The sequence below is a fragment of the Podarcis pityusensis genome (assembly GCF_964106645.2).
Source record: "Podarcis pityusensis genome assembly, chromosome: 10".
NCBI lineage: Eukaryota > Metazoa > Chordata > Lepidosauria > Squamata > Lacertidae > Podarcis > Podarcis pityusensis.
In genome coordinates this window covers 4486843-4510360 of record NC_138035.1, presented here as the reverse complement: position 1 = coordinate 4510360, position 23518 = coordinate 4486843, and the positions used below count along the sequence as shown (strand labels likewise).

Sequence of the window (23518 nt, the reverse complement as noted above, 5' to 3'; positions counted from 1 at the left end):
TTCTGTGTCCATGTCCTCTGAATTCTTGAAATAGTTGTTTATTGTGACATTCAGATCCCACCTTTCCCCCCCTCCAAAGGTCCATGTGACAGGCATGGTTCTCCCTCAACCCCATCCCATCCTCAGAACAGCCCTGTGAGGTAGGCCAAGCTGAAAGATCACGATTGGTCAAAGATCACCCAGCAGGAGCATCGTAGCTGTGTGGGGATTCGAACCCTCATCTCCCAGGTCCTATGAGTGCTAGAGCCAGGATGGCACACGGACACAAGCCGTTGGGGTGGGGGAGGTGATGCCAGCCTTAGGATACCAACACAAGAATCTGGGGTCCTGCCTTTGCTACTTCTGTAGGGATCCCCAACCAGCCATCAATACATTTTAATGTACAGTGGTACCTCGGGTTAAGTACTTAATTCATTCTTAACCTGAAACTGTTCTGAACCTGAAGCACCACTTTAGCTAATGGGGCCTCCTGCTGCTGCCCCGCTGCCGGAGCATGTTTTCTGTTCTCATCCTTAAGCAAAGTTCTTAACCTGAAGCAATATTTCTGGGTTAGCGGAGTATGTAACCAGAAGCGTATGTAAACTGAAGCATATGTAACCCGAGGTACCAGTGTATTCTTAATCTTTGTTGGAAGCCGCCCAGAGTGGCTGGGGAAACCCAGCCAGATGGGCGGGGTACAAACAATAAATTATAATTATTATCAAACATGCCCTCCTAAGATTCAGGGTTTGAGAGCACTTCAGTCGGAGGAAAAGAGGCACTCCAGCAACAACAAAATTCCTTCCACACCAGCCTAGTTGCTCCAAGCTCAGTCTAGCTAAGTGGTGGCCAACCTACGGCACGCATGCCAGGGTGGGCACTCGGAGCCCTCTCTGTGGGCACGCTAGCCATCTCCCCTGCAGGGCCATTCCTGGGTGCTTACAAAGTGGGCTCGCCCCCTCACGCCCCTCTGGGTGGGAATTGCCGCCCACATAATCGTCAGGTGCAGTTCTGCGTCTGCCAATCAGCTGATTTCCAGCTGTTCCGCTCCAACCCCCCCATTGCGTTTGGTGTGATTGGTCAGTGCCGCTATCAGGAGATAGTAAGCAACGTTAGCGGTAGTTGGCTGCGTCAAGGACTTTTCTGTAATGCAGTGGTACCTCGGGTTACAGATGCTTCAGGTTACAGATTCTACTAAGCCAGAAATAGTTGTTGTTTAGTCATTTAGTCATGCCCGACTCTTCGTGACCCCCTGGACCAGAGCACGCCAGGCCCTCCTGTATTCCACTGCCTCCCCCAGTTTGGTCAAACTCATGCTGGTAGCTTCATATCTTAGTAACAAATGACGAAGTTGTCCATGGCGACCCAGCGCCATCCACTGAGTCCACAGTGTACGCACACCAAATCACAAGTTGAATGACCTTATTCCAGTGGTTTCCAAACTTTTTTCAAAGAGGGCCAGATTTGATGAAGTGAAGGGCCATGAGAGCCAACCAAAGTTGTTGAGCTTTTTTAGGACTGAAGTTCTTGAGGTCTTTTTTTAAGGATTTTACCCCACAAAATAAACTGCCACAGAGACCGGATTACTTTATTCCTTGAATGGGGGGGGGGGGGGGCTCTGCCCGCAAACAGATCAACAGCAGGCCTTGCTTTCTTACTGGCCTCATTGTGTTACCTCTGACGGGAGACACAAGGGATAAATTTTACCTGGATGTCTCGTGTGTGTCTGTGTGTGTGCATGCAAAAGTCAGAGCCCCATTTTTTCTGTTCATTGTGCACCAGTACCTAAAACACGGACGGATCTAATCTGGTGGCGTTGGGTGGGGGAGGGAAGGATGTTGCAATGTAAACATTTTGGGGTGCGAGACCCCACTTTGCAAGTGGATTGCCGGGATCAGCCTCTCCCCCATCTCCTGATCCACAGGAGGAAGAAGGGAGGGGGGAAACCTTCCTCTCCCTCCCCAATTCCTCCCCTCCCCTCCCGGAACATCCTTCTCTCACCTCGCCCCCACAACCCCAAATCCCGCCCCCATCCGTTACACCCATTTCTTCTCCTCCTCTTCCTCCTCCCCTCCCAAACTGCCTGCTTCTCCCGCAAGTGGAGCTTCTACGCTGGATTGCTGCTCTAAGCCGTAGCTCTAGGGGAGCGCGCTTTCGGAAAGGGGAGGAGAGGACACCCCACCCCACCCTGTGGATGTTGCAGGAAAGGAAAGGAGAATCTGGAGCAAGGACAAAGAGGTAAAGGGGTCGCGGGGGGAGGGGAGAGAAGGATCCAAAGACCCCTCGCCAGCTCCCCAAAGCGCCTTTCGTGGGCCCCACGGGCAGGGCTAGGATCCCTGCATGCGTGCTGCGAAGGGGGTTTTCCTTGGCCCCTTAGGCGCCCTGGCGGGGGCGGACATGGGACACCCACCCAGGAGGTCCCTACGAAGACCCCCTTGCCCCGTTTCCCCCACGCAGGGATCCCTGGGGCCCTGTGGGCTCCGCATAGAGAAAGGCGGGTCATGAATGGGTTAACGGGCGCGAGGGACGCCTGGATAGAGACCTCCGTGTGGCTCGTGTGTGTGTGGGGGGGGTGTCCTCTGGACGGAGAGATGGGGTGCGCAGGGCGAGGGGTGAGCCACGCCAATGAGGCCTCTGGGTGCAGGGGAGAGAGAGAAGGGGGGGGAGAGAGACTAGACTTTAGGGAGAGGTCTCCATTGTGGCGCCCAAGGGGATTCTTCGGAGGGGCCGCCTTGCCTTCTCCCTCCCGCCCAGGTATCGGCCACCCCTTCAAGGCGACCAGAGAGGGATCCCTGGAAAGTGGGGAGTCCAGTCCCCCCACCCTTCCTTCCTGCAATCACCATCCTCTTCCCACCCCATAAGCCCCTGCCCTGTCCAGACGCAGCGGAAAAGGGAGGGGAGAGCCCTTTTCAGAAGCGGCTCTTTGTTTCCGCAATCCCACCCAGGAAGCAGCCAGAAACCTATTCCTCTCTCTTAGCTTGCCATCTTTGTCTTTTCCACTGCCTGGCTCATTGAGGATGAGGATAATGTACACCTGTCATCAAAAACATGGGTGCAGAGTCCATGATATGGTTATCAGAATAGATATAGAAGTTGCACCTCGAAAGCATTTCTGTTCCTCTTATTTTTGGTAGGCAGTGTCAGAGTGACTGACAAGCTGAGATTCTTCCCAGTCAAAGGACCCATTTTCATGGTAGACAGTGCCTGTGGCTGGAGGCTCTACATACAAGGTGTGCCTATACAGGCCACAAACTGCCAGTATTAGCACAGGTGAGGTATGTGACCTCCCCTAATTTACAGACTGTATGTGAATGAGAAGTAGTGGGTGGGATTACAGTTTATGGCATCCCTGTGATTTTCTCCACCCATAACATTTTGTGAGTTGATATTGCAGAACGAATTCCAAAATAACTACAAAAAACAACAACAATATAATAAGAAAGATTGTAGTATTTCTAGCCTGCCCACCTGGCTGGGTTTCCCCAGCCACTCTGGGCAGCTTACACTACATATAAAGGTAAAGGTAAAGGTACCCCTGCCCGTACGGGCCAGTCTTGACAGACTCTAGGGTTGTGCGCTCATCTCACTCTAGAGGCCGGGAGCCAGCGCTGCCCGCAGACACTTCCGGGTCACGTGGCCAGCATGACGAAGCTGCTCTGGTGAGCCAGAGCCGCACACGGAATCACCGTTTACCTTCCCGCTAGTAAGCAGTCCCTATTTATCTACTTGCACCCGGGAGTATTCGAACTGCTAGGTTGACAGGCGCTGGGACCGAGCAACGGGAACTCACCCCGCCGCGGGGATTCGAACCACCGACCATGCGATCGGCAAGTCCTAGGTGCTGAGGTTTTACCCACAGCGCCACCCGCGTCCCTACAGCGCCACACTACATATAAAAGACCGTAAAACATCAGACATTCAAAACCTCCTGATACAGGGCTGCCTTCATCTGTCTTCTAAATGTCAGATAGTTGCCCATTTCCTTGCCCTCTGCCTGCTTCCCTGTAACTTCGCTTCTCATGGGGGGGGGGACCAGCAGAAGACCCTCGAAGGAGGACCTCAGTGTACAGACTGAGCGATGGGGGTGGAGACGTTCCTTCAGGTCTACATACCGAGGCTGTTTAGGGCTTTAGGTCAATGATCTTGCTCCTCCATAATGATTTCCACAGCAAGTCTGACATACAATTAGCAGAGTAGGAAATAAAGCTCAGAGACAGCAAAAAATTCCTTCAGCAAATAAATTTGTAACTGAAGGCATAACAGGAATCTATGCCTGCAAATTGCAACCACGAAAATTTAAAGGTCAGCACCAACAATGTGAATTGTGCTCAGAAATGTACTGGGAGTCAGTGAAGATTCTTTCAGACTGGTGTTATGTTGTCTCAGCAGCTGCTCCCCTTCTGTTCTCTAGCTGCCACATTCTGGATTAGTTGCAGTTTACGAGTCACCTTCCAAGATGGCCCCATGTAGCGAATGGCAGTAGTCCAAGCGGGAGATCACCAGAATATGCACCACTCTCGGGAGACAGTCTCCAGGCATGGAGGGTCTCAGCCAGCGTACCAGATGGAGCTGGCAGACAACTGCCCTGGACACAGAATTGACCTGCGCCTCCATGGACAGCTGTGAGTCCAAAATGACCCCCAGGTTGTGCACCTGGTCCTTTTGGGGCACAGTTACCTCCATCAGGTCTAGGGCGTCTCCCACACCTGCCTGCCCCCTTTCCCCCTGGGGCAGTATTTCTGTCTTGTCAAGATTCAGCCTCAATCTGTTAGCCACCATCCATCCTCCAGACACTCATACAGTACCTTCACTGGTTCCAATTTAAAAGAGAGGTAGAGCTTGGTATCATCCACATACTGGGGAACACCCAACCCAAACCCCCGGATGATCTCTCCCAGCGTCTTCATATAGATATTAAAAAGCATGGGGGAGAGGATGGAGCCCTCAGGAACCCCACAAGTGAGAGCCCAGAGGTCTGAACACTCATCCCCCGACACCACTTACTGGATATGGCCCAGGAGGAAGGAGGGGAACCACTGCACATGGTCAAATGTGCACATACCATGGTCAAAGGTCTCCAAAGCCGCTGACAGATCCAGCAGAACCAGGAAACAGCTTTTTCCCCCTTGGTCTCTAGCCCATCGGAGATCATCAAGCAGCGCAACCAGGGCAGTTTCCGTCCCATGATCCCAATTGGAAGGATAATGGTGGCAGAAGCTTTCCTGGTCCTGCCCCTCCAAAAGCTCCAGGCCCAAGACTTTCATTAGCTTTCAAGGGGCCATCGGAGATGCTGGAAGGAGGTGTGCAGGACACCATCCAATTGTCTTAGAGAGTCCATTCTGGATTTGTGTAGGTTCCCCCCCATAGCCTTCTCTTCTCCTGAAGATAACTCACAAGGCAGCGAAGGTTTAGGATCAGAGCTTTCCTTCTCGATGGGCTTCCTTCCCCGGTTGACAATCACATCTGCCCTTCACTTTCCTCTGCAGCATGGGCGGAATCTGCCTTTTTGACTGTGGGATTCACTGTTGTTCTCCTCCTCTCCATCCACCAGGGTCTGCCTTCACCTGCACCAGAATTCCCCAACCCACCAAGCGTTTGAGACCCATCAGGTATCCTCACCTGGTTTAGCCGGCCCGTTGAAGCTGTTGCTTGGATCGCTGCCTCTGTTGCATTCTGGCAGCTTCTGGAAGCCACAGGTGAGAGCTGAGTGCAGGGTGGGGACCAATGGTGGAAATATTACCCCACAAGGTGGACTACATGTCGCCCACCAAAGGTACTACCGCTCCCCTAACACCCCAAGCCATCCTATAATTATGATATTTAAGACAGATCAGGAATAAATTTATTTCTCAAGAAACAACATAACTTCAGGCTGTTAATGACTCAGTACTACATATTCAAGGATGAAGTTTCCATTAAATACAGTTATCTATTTGCCTTTAGTATTCAGATTTGTAAGTGTCATTTTAGGATAGTCCTGATTCAGGAGACAGGCACAAGATGAGGCTGCACCTCATTATTATACGGAGCAATGGGGGTGGGTTTTTCCGTCTGGGATTCCCATGCGCCAGCTGCTTTCCTTCTGCTTCTCCTTCTCTTTCCATGCAATGCAAGGCATCTAGACGGAGGTCCATCTCCAAGAACAGGAGCTTCCCTGAGCACCCATTCAGCTGACCCAAAGCACCAAGACTTGTCACTAGTTCTCTGACTAACCCAGACCACAGTCCCTGGAAAAGGCATAGACCTAGGTCTCACATAATAGTCCATATGGACCTCCTGAGGCCAATGGGACTGTGCAGGTGATTCATTAAGAGACAGAGGTGGATGGAGGATTATGTTGCAGAGGATGGGAAATGTCCAAAGGAACGATGGACCAGAGAAAGAGAGGGCCTTTTCATGGACAGAGAGCAGCTGCATTTCCTGTGAGGAAACAATTGATTTGAAAAGTCTGTATTCCAATATCATGCTGCTTTATCATGCTGCTGATTGAGGATTATGAAAGGTTGCTGATGCATTGCTATCATTTGATGACATTGCATTTTCATTTCCTAAAAATTTGGAACAAGGGTAGGATGCGGGGAAATGTAGGATATGTTGAAATATGAGGTGGTGCTAATGGCATCTGATGTGCTCTCTTTTCCTTTGTTCTCTTCCTTGAAACCCAAACAGGATTTCCTTTCCTCCCACTCTGAAGAAGGTGAAGGAGAAGACAGTCAAAACTTCAGGGGATCGGGCACCTTCAGTTTAATTCGGAAGAGAAATTAAAATGTGTCAAATGTGGAATATGCTTCACTGAATGAACATACATAGCACACATAAACCATTTAAATGTATGGAGTGCGGAAAGAGCTTCAGTTTCAATGGAAGCCTTAGAACACATCAACTGACTCACACGGGTGAAAAACCTTTTAAATGCATGGAGTGCGGAAAGAGCTTTAGTGAAAATGGAGACCTTAGAATACACCAACGGACTCACACAGGGGAGAAACCATATAAGTGTATGGAGTGCGGAAAGGGTTTCAGTCGGAGTGGAAATCTTAAACGGCACAAACGGACTCACACGGGTGAAAAACCTTTTAAATGCATAGAGTGTAGAAAGAGCTTCAGTCAGAGTCAACACTTCAATATTCATCTACAAAGTCACACAGGGGAGAAACCATATAAATGTATGGAGTGCGGAAAGAGCTTCAGTCAAAGTGGAGAACTTAGAACACATCAACGTACTCACACAGGGGAAAAACCATTTAAATGTATGGAGTGTGGAAAGAGCTTCAGTCAGAGTGGAGGCCTTAGAACACATCAACGGACTCACACAGGGGAAAAACCATTTAAATGTATGGAGTGCGGAAAGAGCTTCAGTCACAGTGGAGGCCTTAGAACACATCAACGGACTCACACAGGGGAGAAACCATATAAATGTATGAAGTGCGGAAAGAGCTTTAGTGATAATGGAAAACTTCGAATACATCAACAGACTCACACAGGGGGGAAACCATTGAAATGTACGGAGTGCGGAAAGAGCTTTAGTTTCAATTCAACCCTTAGAATACATCAACGGACTCACACAGGGGAGAAACCATATGAATGTATGGAGTGTGGAAAGCACTTCAGTCAGAATGCACACCTCAATATACATCAACAGACTCACACAGGGGAGAAACAATATAAATGTATGGAGTGTGATAAGAGCTTCAGTCGGAATGGAAACCTTAGAAGCCATCAACGGATTCACACGGGTGAAAAACCATATGAATGCATGGAGTGTGGAAAGAGCTTTAATTTCAATGCATCCCTTAGAACACATCAACGGACTCACACAGGGGAGAAACCATTTAAATGTATGGAGTGCGGAAAGAGCTTCAGTCAGAGTGGACACCTCAGTATTCATCTACGGACTCACACAGGGGAGAAACCATTTAAATGTGTGGAGTGCGGAAAGAGCTTTCATCATAATGGAAACTTTAGAAGACATCAATGGAATCACACAAGGTAGAAACCATTTGAATGCCTGGAGTGTGGGAAGAGCTTCAGTGAAAGTGGAAATCTTAGAAAACATCAGCAGACACACATGGGAGAAACCATTTAAATCTATGGTGTGTGGACTTCCGGGTCAGCGCCATTGGTGAATGGCGGAGTTCCTCCGACTGGAGGAATGGGCTCCGTGAAAACTGTGTCTTCCCGCCGCGGCGAAGGTGGAGACCCACTCGAAATCCCAGGCGGAGGAAGCCTGGGAACGTGGGGTTCGGCAGGGCACCAGAAGCGCCCCCCTACTCACGGGGAATCCTATCTAGGGGCTCCGGAGCGAAGTGGGGTGAGAAGCGCGGTGCTACGAACTGACTGCTACTTTCACGGAGTGAAGCCGCACAGCCATTGCCAGAGAGCGCTGACTTTTTCGTGTGGACAATTGGACTTAAAACAAGTACCCGTGAGTAGAAACGGAAAATTGGATCAAGAAATTGTTTTAATTTGGTAACGAAGCGGGAAGGTGTAAACAGGAAGTCCGCCTTCCGTTTCTTTGTATATAGACTAAAGCAAAAATTTTGCAAGCTAAAGCCGGGAAGCTGTCAAAAAAGGACTAAATTTCCTTCATTTAGAACCACTGAAACCCCCCTTGGAAGCAGGAGAAAAGGCGGGGGGACTCTGTTTAACCCTAGCAGGAGAGGGAGTGAAGAAGGATAAGTTTCCATCGTCTCTAACCTGGGAACAGGGTGTCAGAGACAGAAACTGTTGCTGAGGTTCATTGATGGTGAACGTAACACTTTGACAGATAGCTAATGAAGAGAAACAAGTTGATTCTAATGTTGCCTTTTGCATCTTAAAGAAACAAAATATCTGAAAAACGTCTGAAATAGCTGAAAAGTGAAAGTAACTTTCCTTTGTCTTTAAAGAAAAAAATGGCTACAAGTAGATTGTCTCCTTTGGAGGGAGCTTGCTAAATTGTTGTTGCAGCATATTTGAGACCCAACATCTGTGAGATTAAGACTGTGGGAACAGACTTTTCCGACCTTGAACAAAGATGAGCTGGGAGAAAGACTGGTTGCTTGCTCTATGCAAGACAAATGCTTGGCTGGAACAGATGCATAAAAAGATGGACTTGATGAATGAGAAAATGGATTTGACTGTTGTGGTTAATAACATCGATACAGAAATCATCCGAGAACCAACCTATCAATCTGTACCGACTGGGCAAGTGCAGTTGACAATGGAGGAGGATGTGGCTGCACCTCAGATAGTAGAAATGGAGAGACCCGAGGCCCTACAGGAGCATAAGCCACTGTTATTGAAGATTGAAGCTGGAGTGGGCCAAGGGGAGTCTGGAGATGAGGAGACTTCTAGCTTTGGAGAGATTCTGAAATTTGATTTTAAATTCATTTTGGATTACATCGAGGACTGTGGGGAGTGGGACTGTGGGGAATGGGTGAGCTGGATGAAGGGTGATGGAGACAATTTTGGGTTGGAATCCCCCAGAGACCTACTCCTCAATAAGAAAGGAAAGAAACTAAGACAGAGACCAACAAGAGACAAGGAAAAGGGCAAGCACAAACAAGATGAAGAAGAATTGCAGAAGGGACATGGAAGAGATTTAAGGGCCTCGGACATAAGGCTTCCAGGTTGATGGACTAGACAGAATGGACAATAAGGACAATAAGGACTGACATGACCCGAGACCAGGAAGAAGAGACGCTGGATGATGATTGGAAGAGAATTTATAATGGAAACTTTTTTATTTTAGAATCAGCTAATGAATATTAGGGAAAATGTGGGAATGAAACTATACGACTCTAGCAGAAATGATATTAGGAGTTATGTATATTTGAAATTTAAGATTTAAGTTTTAAGGCAGTTAGGGGTAAGATAAGGTTAAATAAATTAAGGTAATCTAATAATAGAATATGGGGAAAGATGGTAAGGATTTGTTAATTATTAGGTTAAATTGTTAAGACAAATTTTATAACAAAAATTGAGAAAGATGGAAAGAATTTGCTGAAATAATCACTAAACTAGAATACAAAAACGGAGGTGTGAGGAGGTCAATGAAACAAGCAAATGGAAATTATGGATATGCAATTTGGGATTTGTGTTTTTTTCTCTTTTTTCTTCTTTTTTACTTTTTTATTGCTGTATTGGTTTTCACATTTTGTGCTTTTCTCTTTTTTATTGTCTTTTTCTTTTTTCTGTTTTTGTATTGTAGTGTTGTTTGCTATTTTTTATTTTTCTTGTAATTTTGAAATTAGCAATAAATAGTATTTTTTAAAAAAATCTATGGCGTGTGGAAGGAGCTTCAGTCAGAGTGGAACCCTTAATTTACGCCAACAAACTCACCCAAGAGACAAACCATATAAATGTCAGGAAAGGCGATAAAGGTTCAGTCCTAGTGGAAGTCCTATATCAACAGACTCATGGACAGGAAGAACTTTAAGAGTTGAAACCCGACAAACCATCAACAAACTCAAAGCGGAGAAGCAGCTTAAATGGAAGGATTACAGAAAGTGCTTTAGTTATAATGGAGTGTTTAAGAAACATCAAGAGAGTCTCAGATGGGAGAACCCATTTAGATGTATGGAGTGCGGGACATGTTCCTCTCAGAGTCCCCTCTTCTTCACAGCAATGAACTCAGAGCAGTTCCGGCTTCAGGGCCCAGCTGAGTGTTGTCATTATCTCGAACTGGGTAACTCCTGTCTAATCTTCACTGTGTCTGTGTCTCTCCCTGCTTCTGAGACCACGGGAAATGAGGGGGGCTGTTTCTCCCCCTCCTCTTCTGAGGAAAGCTAATCTCCTTGAGAATGCATTCCCCAATATTCAGCTTCAGACCATTCCCTGACAAAACACATTGCCCTGTTTCGTTCCAGCCTCTTGCCTCCCTTGCTCCCTTCTGCTGGTGTGTGTACCTGTGTGCTGTATTTCTTTAAATGAAGGTAATGTCTCACAATAGTGAGAATAATTTTAGATATAAAGTACCTTTTGACAGGGACGCGGGTGGCGCTGTGGGTTAAACCATAGGTTCGTGGTTTGAATCCCTGCGACAGGGTGATCTACCATTACTCGGTCCTTGCTCCTGCTAACCTAGCAGTTCAAAAGCATGTCAAAGTGCAAGTAGATAAATAGCTACCGCTCAGGCGGGAAGGTAAACGGTGATTCCGTGTGCTGTTCTGGTTCGCCAGAAGCGGCTTAGTCATGCTGGCCACATGACCCGGAAGCTGTACGCCAGCTCCCTCGGCCAGTAAAGCGAGATGAGCGCCGCAACCCCAGAGTTGGTCACGACTGGACCTAATGGTCAGGGGTCCCTTTACCTTTACCTTTTGCACCAAACTCTGTCACCACCACCACCGCATGATCTATACACACATCTTCTTCACCAGAACTTCATCCCTGCCCCCTGTACATTCTGAAGAAAACTTAAAATACTGTAATTTAACGATAGAGTTTCCCCAAGCCTAATTGCAAGAGGGGGAAGGAGGGGCTGCAGGTACGAGGGAAGTCTCCTGGGGGGTCCCATCTTCACTCATGAACCCCCTGGAGGAACCCCAGAGCTCCTGCTTATTCCGGGGTTTGGAGAAGATAGTACTTTTCCATAGTCCCAGAAGTTATTATTCAATCATGCTGCTAGGGAGTTTTCCTACCAGAGGACCAGACTGCATATTACCATCATAGTGATTTTACTTGTTATTTCTGCTTTTACTGTCATGGACTGGCTGGGTTCGGGGGGGGGGGGGAGGCACCAGCCGGGGGACCCACAAGGGAAGAAGGCTCAGAGCCTGGGGACTGGTGGTGGGATGGCAATGAGCAGAAAGAGGTAGAAAATGGAGCAGAATGGGAGGGGAGGTGTTGCAAGCTGAGGAGGAAACAGGGTTTGGTGAGCAGGAAGAGGCTGGGGCAGAGTGCAGTTCAGGCTCAGAGGGAGGAAAGGGGGGGGACAGGAGACCCAGAGGAGGCCGGCTGATGAAGCATCCAGGGAGACTCCCCCTCCTGCTGCAACCAGCTCCCCTCTCCCCTGGTCTCCTAGAGCACACAGAGAAACCTGGTTCAGACCCCATGATTCTGCACATGATATTAAGAGGGTGTTCCCCTGCCCCCCAACATGCATCACTTTAATCTCGTTGACAATGAACTGTATTTTCAGCCCAATCACCCCGTTTGGAGAGCTCTTTTTGGAGCTCCTTGCAATCTGTCTTTGAACAATCCTGGACAATTTCCTGCCACCAGCAAACTTTGCCCCCTCTCTGCTCACTCCTAACTCTAGATCATTTATGAACAAGTTGAAAAACCACAGGTCCCAATACTGATCTGTTGGGGACTCCACTTTCTGCTTCTCTCCATTCACAGGAGTGTTCGTTTACTAATAAGGGTTCCTCCCTCCCCCCATCCTTCTGTGCTGCGGAGGGAACCCTGCGGAAAAGTTATGGAGGGGTGGTGGGAAAATTGTTATCAGCTCTCCCACTGGTTCGGTAGTGATGCAACCGTTCTTAGGATATGCACGGGGTTGTTGTTCTTGGGGATAAGTTGCAGCATTTTCCCAATTTCCCGGCATCGATGGTGTTATCTGAATTGCTGGGACCATCGGGGGGTCTTCATCAAAGACAATTAAATCTGTCTCTGGCTTTCTGTGTGTCACATTTCCCTTGGGAGGAGCGTCACTTGGCATTGGCTGATCAGATTCCAACTGGGGTAAAGAGTGGTGAAATTCTGGATCTGCCAAAGGCGTAATGGAGTGTCCTATCATTGAATTATCTAGATTGGGCTGGCGTTCTTTGTGTGTTTGGCCTTTTTTGCTCTGATGTTTTCCTCTCCAAGGGAGTGTTACAGCTGGGTTCACCGCACGTATCCATCTTTGACGGCCCTTCCAAATGAATCATGGCCCTATGGCGAAAGCCCTTCGGCAGAGAGGGCGTTGATTGCTTGGGGTCGGTCCGGCAGAAAGAAAAGCAAAGCCTACTCAAAGGGAAGCCGCTTCAGCTTCCAGCCTGTCTGCTCCCACAATGGCTGAAGAAGAATTCCCCTTAGGGAATGGAAGAGATGAATGGAAGCGGGCAAGGAAGTCCCACAATCGCTCCTGCTGGAGGAATAGGGGCACTGACCCTATACTCAAAGGTGATGGCCACTTCTGGAATCCAGGAAGGAATTCTCCCCACACTGGTCACATGCAGCTGGGCTCACTTTCCAAAGCCACCTGGAGGGCCTGCCAACAATTCCCATCATCCCTAGTCTTGCTAGCTTGGGATGGTGGGATCTGTAGTCCAAAAACAGCTGGTGACCCAGATTTGGGAAACCCTGTTCTCCCTGAAGGACAAAGGAGGATTCACTTGCATCAGAATATCAGGCAAGTTCTGTAGGATCAGGCCCTGTCTTCTCAGGGGCCCAGCAGGGGCCTCTTCTGGGAAGCCCACTGGCAGCACTTGAGCACCAGAGAAGGACGGCTGCCTCTGACTGGGGAAGCAAATTTCTTCTAGATGGGCGGGGTATAAATCATAAATCATTATATATATTCTTATATGGGGTGCCCACGATGCTCCCCAGCCCGGCTCCAGACTGCCAGGGAAGCTGTGTTGTGTTCTGCTGCAGGTGAGCCTGCCCTGTGCAACGCTGGGCTCTTAAAGGAACTTGGAGCTCCAGGCGGAGGGGCCACAGCTTCCCCACACTTGTGAAGCAGCCATGGGAGCGATGAAGAGGCAGGCGGCTTGCGGTGGGGAGTGGTGTGGACTGGAGGAATCTGCTAGAAGGAGCTTCTGGAGCCTATGCACCCCACTCCTTGCCTGCTCCCTGAAGGTTTCCTGAGCCTCCCCCCTTTTCATTTCAGGGATTGGGGGACCTCAGCATCCCAGGGTTGCTTTGTTCTGGGGGTGGGGGAAAGCTATTTTGTTTGCTGAGGGCAGGAGTCATAATCCTGTCCCATTGTGTTGTGTCTGGCTTTTAGGTAAGGGGGTGAGGCTCAGGTGGGAAAGAGAAAGAAAAAATCCTGGGGTGCGGATTTACTCCGCTGCCCAGCTCGTCAGGGTGCCACTCCCCGGGGGTCCCTCTGGTTAGCAAAAGAAGGAATCTCCAGCCACGTTAAATATACAAAACCTCGGTCAGCAGACCTGATCTTTATTTGTTGCAACAAGGTTCAAACACAAAGATTGTTTGGTTGCGTTATGAGGTGGGAAAGCTGCTCCTTTATCCTTTATGGGGTATCCAAGTGCCCATATAGAGTCCTTTTGTAGGTTCTCTATCGGTAGGAGGAAATAACAGAGGCCAACCAGAGAATATTAAGTAGCAAAGCAGCTAGTAAGCCTGATCTTTATTAAAGCTGTTTCAACAGGGTGTTCCCCCCACAGGAGGAGAGAAGAGGACCCCTAACAAAGGAGTGCAAGCCCTTATATAGACATTTTGAAATTGCCCCCCCTGGAGCCCAAGACCGCCCCCCCCGAAACATCGTAAATACATCACAGAAGGGTTGTAGCCCAAGACCACCCCCAAGACAGCATACCTACACCAGAGAAGGGGTGGACTACAACAGAAATCTGAGTGCATTGTTTCTCTCCTGTCTACCAGGTTACCTGACTGGAATACCTGGGCATCCTGGCCCCTCTTTTCTTATGATAGCTACTCAGTTCCTGAATCCATGTCACAGGCTCACCCTATTCATATCTTAAATGTGCCCTTAAGAAAGGATTTGTGAGCAAAGAGAAAATGGGGAGGTTTCCAACTTTGACCTTGCAGAGAAATATTTGAGGTCAATTTGGGAGGGACAAAATGGTTCCAGAACTTTTTCTGTGCGCTTCAGACCTGTGGTGTGGGTGGGTGGGTGTGTATGTGTACACACACACACACACACACACACACAATTGCTTGTTTGGAACATTTATTTTATATATATTGGACCTTAAAATTCTTACAACAATTGCATATGGTTGCATGAACTTTTAAGACCTCTCCCTATTTCCCACAATACATTTTTTCACAGCATCATCCATAAATCACAAATGTGTCACAAAGTAGGAGTCTTTGGAATTTAGAAACATGAGCCCGTCACCCTGCCCGTCAGTAACCCCATTTTCCCACACCTTTAACTACCCTCTTCCCCAAAGAACCATAATAGTATTTACACATCCCTTAGCTGCAAGGCTTTCCTGCGATTCTCCTTCGAAAGTATCAGGATTCAATCTGCCATCCCGATGGATTTCTGTCCGGGGCATGTGCTGCCCTTGATCGCCTCCTGCCTCCTAAGGGAATGTGGATTATGAATTGGATCCCCCAATTCCAGAGGAGTCATTAGGCGTTGGAAACCAGGAAATCCGTCAAACCGTTGACTTGACGATTATTTGACGTTTCTACAGTTTTCTATACAGTATTGGATAGTCGGAGGAAACAGTCCGATTCATGGTATCCGCTTCTTGCTACAATTGTATAGGCTGCTTTTCTGAGCCTCTTTGCTGTTGTGCATGGAAGGTGCTTGTGTCAACGGTCATTGTCCCGGCCTTAGTCCGAGGCTGTGGTGGGGACTTGGGGTTTTGGGGGAGTCGTATAACTGTCCCCCCCATCCTGGTCTGAAGAGCACCAATACCTAAAACACGGACGCACGGCTCGTGGCGTGGGGTGGGTGAGGGAAGGATTTTACAATGTAAACATTGGGGGGGGGGACCCCACTTTGTAATTAGTTTGCGGGATCAGCCCCTCCCCCGCTCTCCTGATCCACAGATGGAAGAGGGGAGGAGGGAAACCTTCCTCTCCCTCCCCCCAATTCCTCCCCTCCCCTCCCGGCACATCCTTCCCTCACCCCGCCCCCACAATCCCAAATCCCCTCCCCAATATGTTGCCCCTCCTCCTCGCCATCCGACCTCTGTTCCGGGAATAGAACTCTGTTCCCAACCTGCCTGCTTCTCCCGGAAGTGGAGCTTCCACTCCGGATTGCTGCTCTGCGCCGTAGCTCTAGGGGCGCGCGCTTTCGGAAAGGGGAGGGAGGAGGCAGGGGACCCCCCCCCCCCGTGGATGTTGCAGGAAAGGAAAGGAGAATCTGAAGCGAGGAGAAAGAGGTAAAGGGGTCGCGGGGGGGGGGGGAGGACAGAAAAGGACCCAGGTAGGGACGCCGCGCCAGCTCCCCAAAGCGCCTTTCGTGGGTCCCGTCGGCATGGCCTAGATCCCTGCACCCGTGCTGTGCCTTGGCAGCGGCGGACATGGGGCGCCCACCGAGGGGGTCCCACCAGGGCCCCTTTGCCCCGTTTCCCCCACGCAGGGATCCCTGGGTCCCTGTGGGATCTGCACGGAGAAAGGCGGGTCATGAAAGGGTTAACGGGCTCGAGGGACGCCTGGATAGAGACCCCCGTGTGGCTTCCTTCTTGCAAGCTGCATCCTCTTCACGCCCCCATAAACCCCTGCCCTGCCCAGTCGCAGCGGTTCAAATCAGGAGAGGAAGAGGGGAGGGGAGAGGCCTTCTCAGAAGTGGCTCTTGGTTTCCACAATCCCCCCCCCCCACCCGGGAAACAGCCAGAATCCTTTTCCTCTCTCTCAGGCTTCCATCTTTAATGTCTTTTCCACTGCCAGCTTCATTGAGGATGAGGATAATGTACACCTGTCATCAGAAACAGGGGTGCAGAGTCCATGGAATGGCTCTCAGGATTGACAAAGAAGGTGCACCTCAAAAGCATTTCTGTTCCTCTTATTCTTTGTAGGCAGTGTCAGAATGACTGACAATTTGAGATTCTTCCCAGTCAAAGAACCTATTTTCATGATAGACAGTGCCTGTGGCTGGAGGCTCTACATACAAGGTGTGCCTATACAGGCCACAAACTGCCAGTATTAGCACAGGTGAGGTATGTGACCTCCCCTAATTTACAGACTGTATGTGAATGAGAAGTAGTGGGTGGGATTACAGTTTATGGCAGCCCTGTGATTTTCTCCACCCATGACACTTTGTGAGCTGATACTGCAGTACGAAATCCAAGAAAACTACAAAAGAATAACAATATAATAAGAATGATTGTAGTATTTCTACCTTGCCTAACTGGCTGGGTTTCCCCCGCCACTCTGGGCAGCTTATAGTACACATAAAAGACAGTAAAACATCAGTTACAGATAGGTAGCCGTGTTGGTCTGCCATAGTCAAAATAAAAAAAATCCTTCCAGTAGCACCTTTAAGACCAACTAAGTTAGTTCTTGGTATGTAAAACATCAGACATTAAAAACCTCCTGATACAGGGCTGCCTTCAGCTGTCACCTAAATGTCAGACAACTGCCCATTTCCTTGCCCTCTGCCTGCTTCCCTGTAACTTCGCTTCTCACGGGGTGTGGGGGGGTGAACCAGCAGAAGACCCTCAAAGGAGGACCTCAGTGTACAGACTGAGCGATGGGGGTGGAGACACTCCTTCAGGTCTATAGAGAGTGAGGCTGTAGGGCTTTAGGTCAATGATCTTGCTCCTCCATAATGATTTCCACAGCAAGTCCGACATACAATTAGCAGAGTAGGAAATAAAGCTCAGAGACAGCAAAAAATTCCTTCAGCAAATAAATTTGTGACTGAAGGCATAACAGGAATCTATGCCTGAAAAATGCAACCACAGCAATTTAAAGGTCAGCACCAACAATGTGAATTGTGCTCAGAAATGTACTGGGAGTCAGTGAAGATCCTTTCAGACTGGTGTTATGTTGTCTCAGCGGCTGCTCCCCTTCTGTTCTCTAGCTGCCACATTCTGGATTAGTTGCAGTTTACGAGTCACCTTCCAAGATTGCCCCATGTAGCGCATGGCAGTAGTCCAAGCGGGAGATCACCAGAATATGCACCACTCTGGGGAGACAGTCTCCAGGCATGGAGGGTCTCAGCCAGCGTACCAGATGGAGCTGGCAGACAACTGCCCTGGACACAGAATTGACCTGCGCCTCCATGGACAGCTGTGAGTCCAAAATGACCCCCAGGTTGTGCACCTGGTCCTTTTGGGGCACAGTTACCTCCATCAGGTCTAGGGCGTCTCCCACACCTGCCTGGCCCCTTTCCCCCTGGGGCAGTATTTCTGTCTTGTCAAGATTCAGCCTCAATCTGTTAGCCACCATCCATCCTTCAACTGCCTCCAGACACTCATACAGTACCTTCACTGGTTCCAATGTAAAAGAGAGGTAGAGCTTGGTATCATCCACATACTGGGGAACACCCAACCCAAACCCCCTGATGATCTCTCCCAGCGTCTTCATATAGATATTAAAAAGCATGGGGGAGAGGATGGAGCCCTCAGGAACCCCACAAGTGAGAGCCCAGAGGTCTGAACACTCATCCCCCGACACCACTTACTGGATATGGCCCAGGAGGAAGGAGGGGAACCACTGCACATGGTCAAATGTGCACATACCATGGTCAAAGGTCTCCAAAGCCGCTGACAGATCCAGCAGAACCAGGAAACAGCTTTTTCCCCCTTGGTCTCTAGCCCATCGGAGATCATCAAGCGGCGCAACCAGGGCAGTTTCCGTCCCATGATGAGGCCTGAATCCCAATTGGAAGGATAATGGTGGCAGAAGCTTTCCTGGCCCTGCCCCTCCAAAAGCTCCAGGCCCAAGACTTTCATTAGCTTTCAAGGGGCCATCGGAGAAGCTGGAAGGAGGTGTGCAGGACACCATCCAATTGTCTTAGAGAGTCCATTCTGGATTTGTGTAGGTTTCCCCCCTTAGCCTTCTCTTCTCCTGAAGATAACTCACAAGGCAGCAAAGGTTTAGGATCAGAGCTTTCCTTCTCGATGGGCTTCCTTCCCCGGTTGACAATCACATCTGCCCTTCACTTTCCTCTGCAGCATGGGCGGAATCTGCCTTCTTGACTGTGGGATTCACTGTTGTTCTCCTCCTCTCCATCCACCAGGGTCTGCCTTCACCTGCACCAGAATTCCCCAACCCACCAAGCGTTTGAGACCCATCAGGTATCCTCACCTGGTTTAGCCGACCCGTTGAAGCTGTTGCTTGGATCGCTGCCTCTGCTGCATTCTGGCAGCTTCTGGAAGCCACAGGTGAGAGCTGAGTGCAGGGTGGTGACCAATGGTGGAAAAATTACCCCACAAGGTGGACTACATGTCGCCCACCAAAGGTACTACCGCTCCCCTAACACCCCAAGCCATCCTATAATTATGATATTTAAGACAGATCAGGAATAAATTTATTTCTCAAGAAACAACATAACTTCAGGCTCTTAATGACTCAATACTACATATTCAAGGATGAAGTTTCCATTAAATACAGTTATCTATTTGCCTTTAGTATTCAGATTTGTAAGTGTCATTTTAGGATAGTCCTGATTCAGGAGACAGGCACAAGATGAGGCTGCACCTCATTATTATATGAAGCAATGGGGGTGGGTTTTTCCGTCTGGGATTCCCATGCGCCAGCTGCTTTCCTTCTGCTTCTTCTCTTTCCATGCAATGCAAGGCATCTAGACGGAGGTCCATCTCCAAGAACAGGAGCTTCCCTGAGCACCCATTCAGCTGACCCAAAGCACCAAGACTTGTCACTAGTTCTCTGACTAACCCAGACCACAGTCCCTGGAAAAGGCATAGACCTAGGTCTCACATAATAGTCCATATGGACCTCCTGAGGCCAATGGGACTGTGCAGGTGATTCATTAAGAGACAGAGGTGGATGGAGGATTATGTTGCAGAGGATGGGAAATGTCCAAAGGAACGATGGACCAGAGAAAGAGAGGGCCTTTTCATGGACAGAGAGCAGCTGCCTTTCCTTGTGAGGAAACAATTGGTTGGAAAAGTCTGTATTCCAATATCATGCTGCTTTATCATGCTGCTGATTGAGGATTATGAAAGGTTGCTGATGCATTGCTGTCATTTGATGACATTGCATTTTCATTTCCTAAAAATTTGGAACAAGGGTAGGATGCGGGGAAATGTAGGATATGATGAAATATGAGGTGGTGCTAATGGCATCTGATGTGCTCTCTTTTCCTTTGTTCTCTTCCTTGAAACCCAAACAGGATTTCCTTTCCTCCCACTCTGAAGAAGGTGAAGGAGAAGACAGTCACAACTTCAGGGGATCGGGCACCTTCAATTTAATTCGGAAGAGAAATTAAAATGTGTCAAATGTGGGATATGCTTCACTGAATGAGCATACATAGCACACATAAACCATTTAAATGTATGGAGTGCGGAAAGAGCTTCAGTTTCAATGGAAGCCTTAGAACACATCAACTGACTCACACGGGTGAAAAACCTTTTAAATGCATGGAGTGCGGAAAGAGCTTTAGTGATAATGGAGACCTTAGAATACACCAACGGACTCACACAGGGGAGAAACCATATAAATGTATGGAGTGCGGAAAGGGTTTTAGTCGGAGTGGAAACCTTAAACGGCACAAACGGACTCACACGGGTGAAAAACCTTTTAAATGCATAGAGTGTGGAAAGAGCTTCAGTCAGAGTGAACACTTCAATATTCATCTACAAAGTCACACAGGGGAGAAACCCTATAAATGTATGGAGTGCGGAAAGAGCTTCAGTCAAAGTGGAGAACTTAGAACACATCAACGTACTCACACAGGGGAAAAACCATTTAAATGTATGGAGTGCGGAAAGAGCTTCAGTCAGAGTGGAGGCCTTAGAACACATCAACGGACTCACACAGGGGAAAAACCATTTAAATGTATGGAGTGCGGAAAGAGCTTCAGTCAGAATGGAAACCTTAGAAGCCATCAACGGACTCACACAGGGGAGAAACCATATAAATGTATGAAGTGCGGAAAGAGCTTTAGTGAAAATGGAAAACTTCGAATACATCAACAGACTCACACAGGGGGAAAACCATTGAAATGTACAGAGTGCGGAAAGAGCTTTAGTTTCAATTCAACCCTTAGAATGCATCAACGGACTCACACAGGGGAGAAACCATATAAATGTATGGAGTGTGGAAAGCACTTCAGTCAGAATGCACACCTCAATATACATCAACGGACTCACACAGGGGAGAAACAATATAAATGTATGGAGTGTGATAAGAGCTTCAGTCAGAATGGAAACCTTAAATTACACCAGCGGACTCACACGGGTGAAAAACCATATGAATGCATGGAGTGTGGAAAGAGCTTTAATTTCAATGCATCCCTTAGAACACATCAACGGACTCACACAGGGGAGAAACCATTTAAATGTATGGAGTGCGGAAAGAGCTTCAGTCAGAGTGGACACCTCAGTATTCATCTACGGACTCACACAGGGGAGAAGCCATTTAAATGTGTGGAGTGCGGAAAGAGCTTTCATCATAATGGAAACTTTAGAAGACATCAATGGAATCACACAGGGGAGAAACCATTTGAATGCCTGGAGTGTGGGAAGAGCTTCAGTGAAAGTGGAAATCTTAGAAAACATCAGCAGACACACACGGGAGAAACCATTTAAATCTATGGCGTGTGGACTTCCGGGTCAGCGCCATTGGTGAATGGCGGAGTTCCTCCGACCGGAGGAATGGGCTCCGTGAAAACTAGGTCTTCCCGCCGCGGCGAAGGTGGGGACCCGCTAGAAATCCCTGGCGGAGGAAGCCTGGGAACGTGGGGTTCGGCAGGGCACCAGAAGCGCCCCCCTACCCGCGGGGAATCCCATCTAGGGGCTCCGGAGCGAAGTGGGGTGAGAAGCGCGGTGCTACGAACTGACTGCTACTTTCACGGAGTGAAGCCGCACAGCCATTGCCAGAGAGCGCTGACTTTTTCCTGTGGACAATTGGACTTAAAACAAGTACCCGTGAGTAGAAACGGAAAATTGGATCAAGAAATTGTTTTAATTTGGTAACGAAGCGGGAAGGTGTAAACAGGAAGTCCGCCTTCCGTTTCTTTGTATATAGAATAAAGCAAAAATTTTGCAAGCTAAAGCCGGGAAGCTGTCAAAAAAGGACTAAATTTCCTTCATTTAGAACCACTGAAACCCCCTTTGGAAGCAGGAGAAAAGGGGGGGGGACTCTGTTTAACCCTAGCAGGAGAGGGAGTGAAGAAGGATAAGTTTCCATCATCTCTAACCTGGGAACGGGGTGTCAGAGACAGAAACTGTTGCTGAGGTTCATTGACGGTGAACGTAACACTTTGACAGATAGCTAATGAAGAGAAACAAGTTGATTCTAATGTTGCCTTTTGCATCTTAAAGAAACAAAATATCTGAAAAACGTCTGAAATAGCTGAAAAGTGAAAGTAACTTTCCTTTGTCTTTAAAAATAAATGGCTACAAGTAGATTGTCTCCTCTAGAGGGAGCTTGCTAAATTGTTGTTGCAGCATATTTGAGACCCAACATCTGTGAGATTAAGACTGTGGGAACAGACTTTTCCAACCTTGAACAAAGATGAGCTGGGAGAAAGACTGGTTGCTTGCTCTATGCAAGACAAATGCTTGGCTGGAACAGATGCATGAAAAGATGGACTTGATGAATGAGAAAATGGATTTTTTTTTTTTTAAATGATATTTATTAAGATTTTCAAAAATACAGAAAGTAAAGATTAAAGTACATTCAAAGCCTTATTTTCATACATCCACTTTCCGGGACTCCCCCCTTCCCCCACCCCTACCATATTCCCCTTTCATATTGTTGGCTCCACAAGCTCTCAGTTCTAATTAAAACTTAATTTGTTTAGACCGTTATTCGAATTTAAAATTTATACACTCCTCATCAATACCCTTAATAAAAGACAAAAGTTCTCTCCCCAGGGCCCACCCCATTTTCATTCCACAATTTCCCTTTTTTTAAAGATAAGGACACCCCACACAATAGAAATATAAGAAATAAGAAATAAAAAGTATAGTAGGTGAAAAAGAGCCAGTTCAGAAAAAAAAGTTGACAAGCCTTTGGATTTTAGTTCTCCCCCCCCTGTCCCCGGTTTAATTTCCCCCTGACCACCAAACCATGTTATCTGCCTGGAATTCTTAAAATCCATAAATCACCTATTTCCCCCAACTCCTTGCTGGCTTTTTCTTTTTATAGTTATTTTTTAAAACATTTAACTTCAAATCTTTAATAAAACTCCCCCCATTGTTCTTTCCAAGTTGTAGTCCAATTTCCTCTTGTTCCGCTGCTGAAACGTTCTAATTCAGAAGTTTAGTAACTCTGCAGGGATTATTGTTATTCAGGAACAAAAACTTGCGTTCAGTCCCTTCCTTTCTTCAATAGAAAATTCTATTGTCTCCTTTAGCTGAACACCCTGTAGACAAAATATTATTTCCGTTTTGCAGCTTTCCCAGAAGATAACCAGTCCTGTAAAATTCCAATGGTATTTTTCCACTTACGACCATCTTTGTAATGTCCCAAAACTCCTCTAGGGGGATTGTTGTAACTTTGTTTTCTCTAGTCCAAAAGTCCGATTGTTATCCATGTTTTCGCCATTTTGTATCCAAGTTTTAACGAGTTATAGCAAATTGTAACAAATTTAACCAGCAAAGTTCTCATAATAAAATCCTCTCTGCTTTCCGACTTTGACAGCTACTTTGACAGCTGTCAAACTCTCCGACTCTTTTCACCAGGCTCTCTCTTCAATCACCCCGGTTCCCAGGGGGGGGGGTCACGTTTCCCTTCTCCCTCAATTCTTCCTCCAGCACAGTTCTTGTAGTTCCCC

At 48.0% G+C, this 23518-nt stretch overlaps 3 protein-coding genes and 1 long non-coding RNA gene across 10 annotated transcripts in view; 3 read left to right on the top strand and 1 right to left on the bottom strand.

Moving 5' to 3' along the window:
* The first annotated feature begins 2063 nt into the window (after positions 1–2063).
* LOC308486359 (uncharacterized protein) lies at positions 2064–10111 on the top strand. 7 transcript variants are annotated; one of them, XM_081023154.1, is made up of 5 exons: positions 2064–2217; positions 3114–3249; positions 4391–4601; positions 5531–5675; positions 6649–10111. In XM_081023154.1, the coding sequence occupies exon 5, from the start codon at positions 6776–6778 to the stop codon at positions 7970–7972; it is 1197 nt and encodes a 398-aa protein (XP_080879280.1). In that variant the 5' UTR covers positions 2064–2217; positions 3114–3249; positions 4391–4601; positions 5531–5675; positions 6649–6775; the 3' UTR covers positions 7973–10111. The 7 variants fall into 7 exon arrangements, with proteins under 7 accessions (XP_080879280.1, XP_080879279.1, XP_080879278.1 ...); XM_081023153.1 differs by lacking the exon at positions 4391–4601; XM_081023152.1 differs by lacking the exon at positions 4391–4601 and having other exon boundaries at positions 3114–3254.
* Positions 6923–21026, bottom strand: LOC308486503. The gene is made up of 3 exons (XR_013991103.1): positions 20902–21026; positions 20146–20313; positions 6923–7052 (listed from the first exon to the last, which is right to left on the bottom strand). It is a non-coding gene; the product is annotated as an uncharacterized lncRNA (long non-coding RNA).
* Positions 16673–23518, top strand: part of LOC308486260 (uncharacterized protein) — a 48437-nt gene continuing 41591 nt past the window's right edge. The window contains exons 1-3 of the mRNA XM_081022871.1: positions 16673–16766; positions 17633–17843; positions 18794–18938. The gene's annotated coding sequence lies outside the window, so the exon portion shown is untranslated. The remainder of the gene's footprint in view (positions 16767–17632; positions 17844–18793; positions 18939–23518) is intronic.
* LOC308486341 (uncharacterized protein) lies at positions 19332–22326 on the top strand. The gene is made up of 2 exons (XM_081023110.1): positions 19332–19662; positions 19910–22326. The coding sequence occupies exon 2, from the start codon at positions 20037–20039 to the stop codon at positions 21324–21326; it is 1290 nt and encodes a 429-aa protein (XP_080879236.1). The 5' UTR covers positions 19332–19662; positions 19910–20036; the 3' UTR covers positions 21327–22326.

Excerpts from the sequence above, each read along its gene's own strand:
- LOC308486359 (XM_081023158.1), top strand. The coding sequence starts at position 6,776 with ATGAACATACATAGCACACATAAACCATTTAAATGTATGGAGTGCGGA.
- LOC308486341 (XM_081023110.1), top strand. The coding sequence starts at position 20,037 with ATGAGCATACATAGCACACATAAACCATTTAAATGTATGGAGTGCGGA.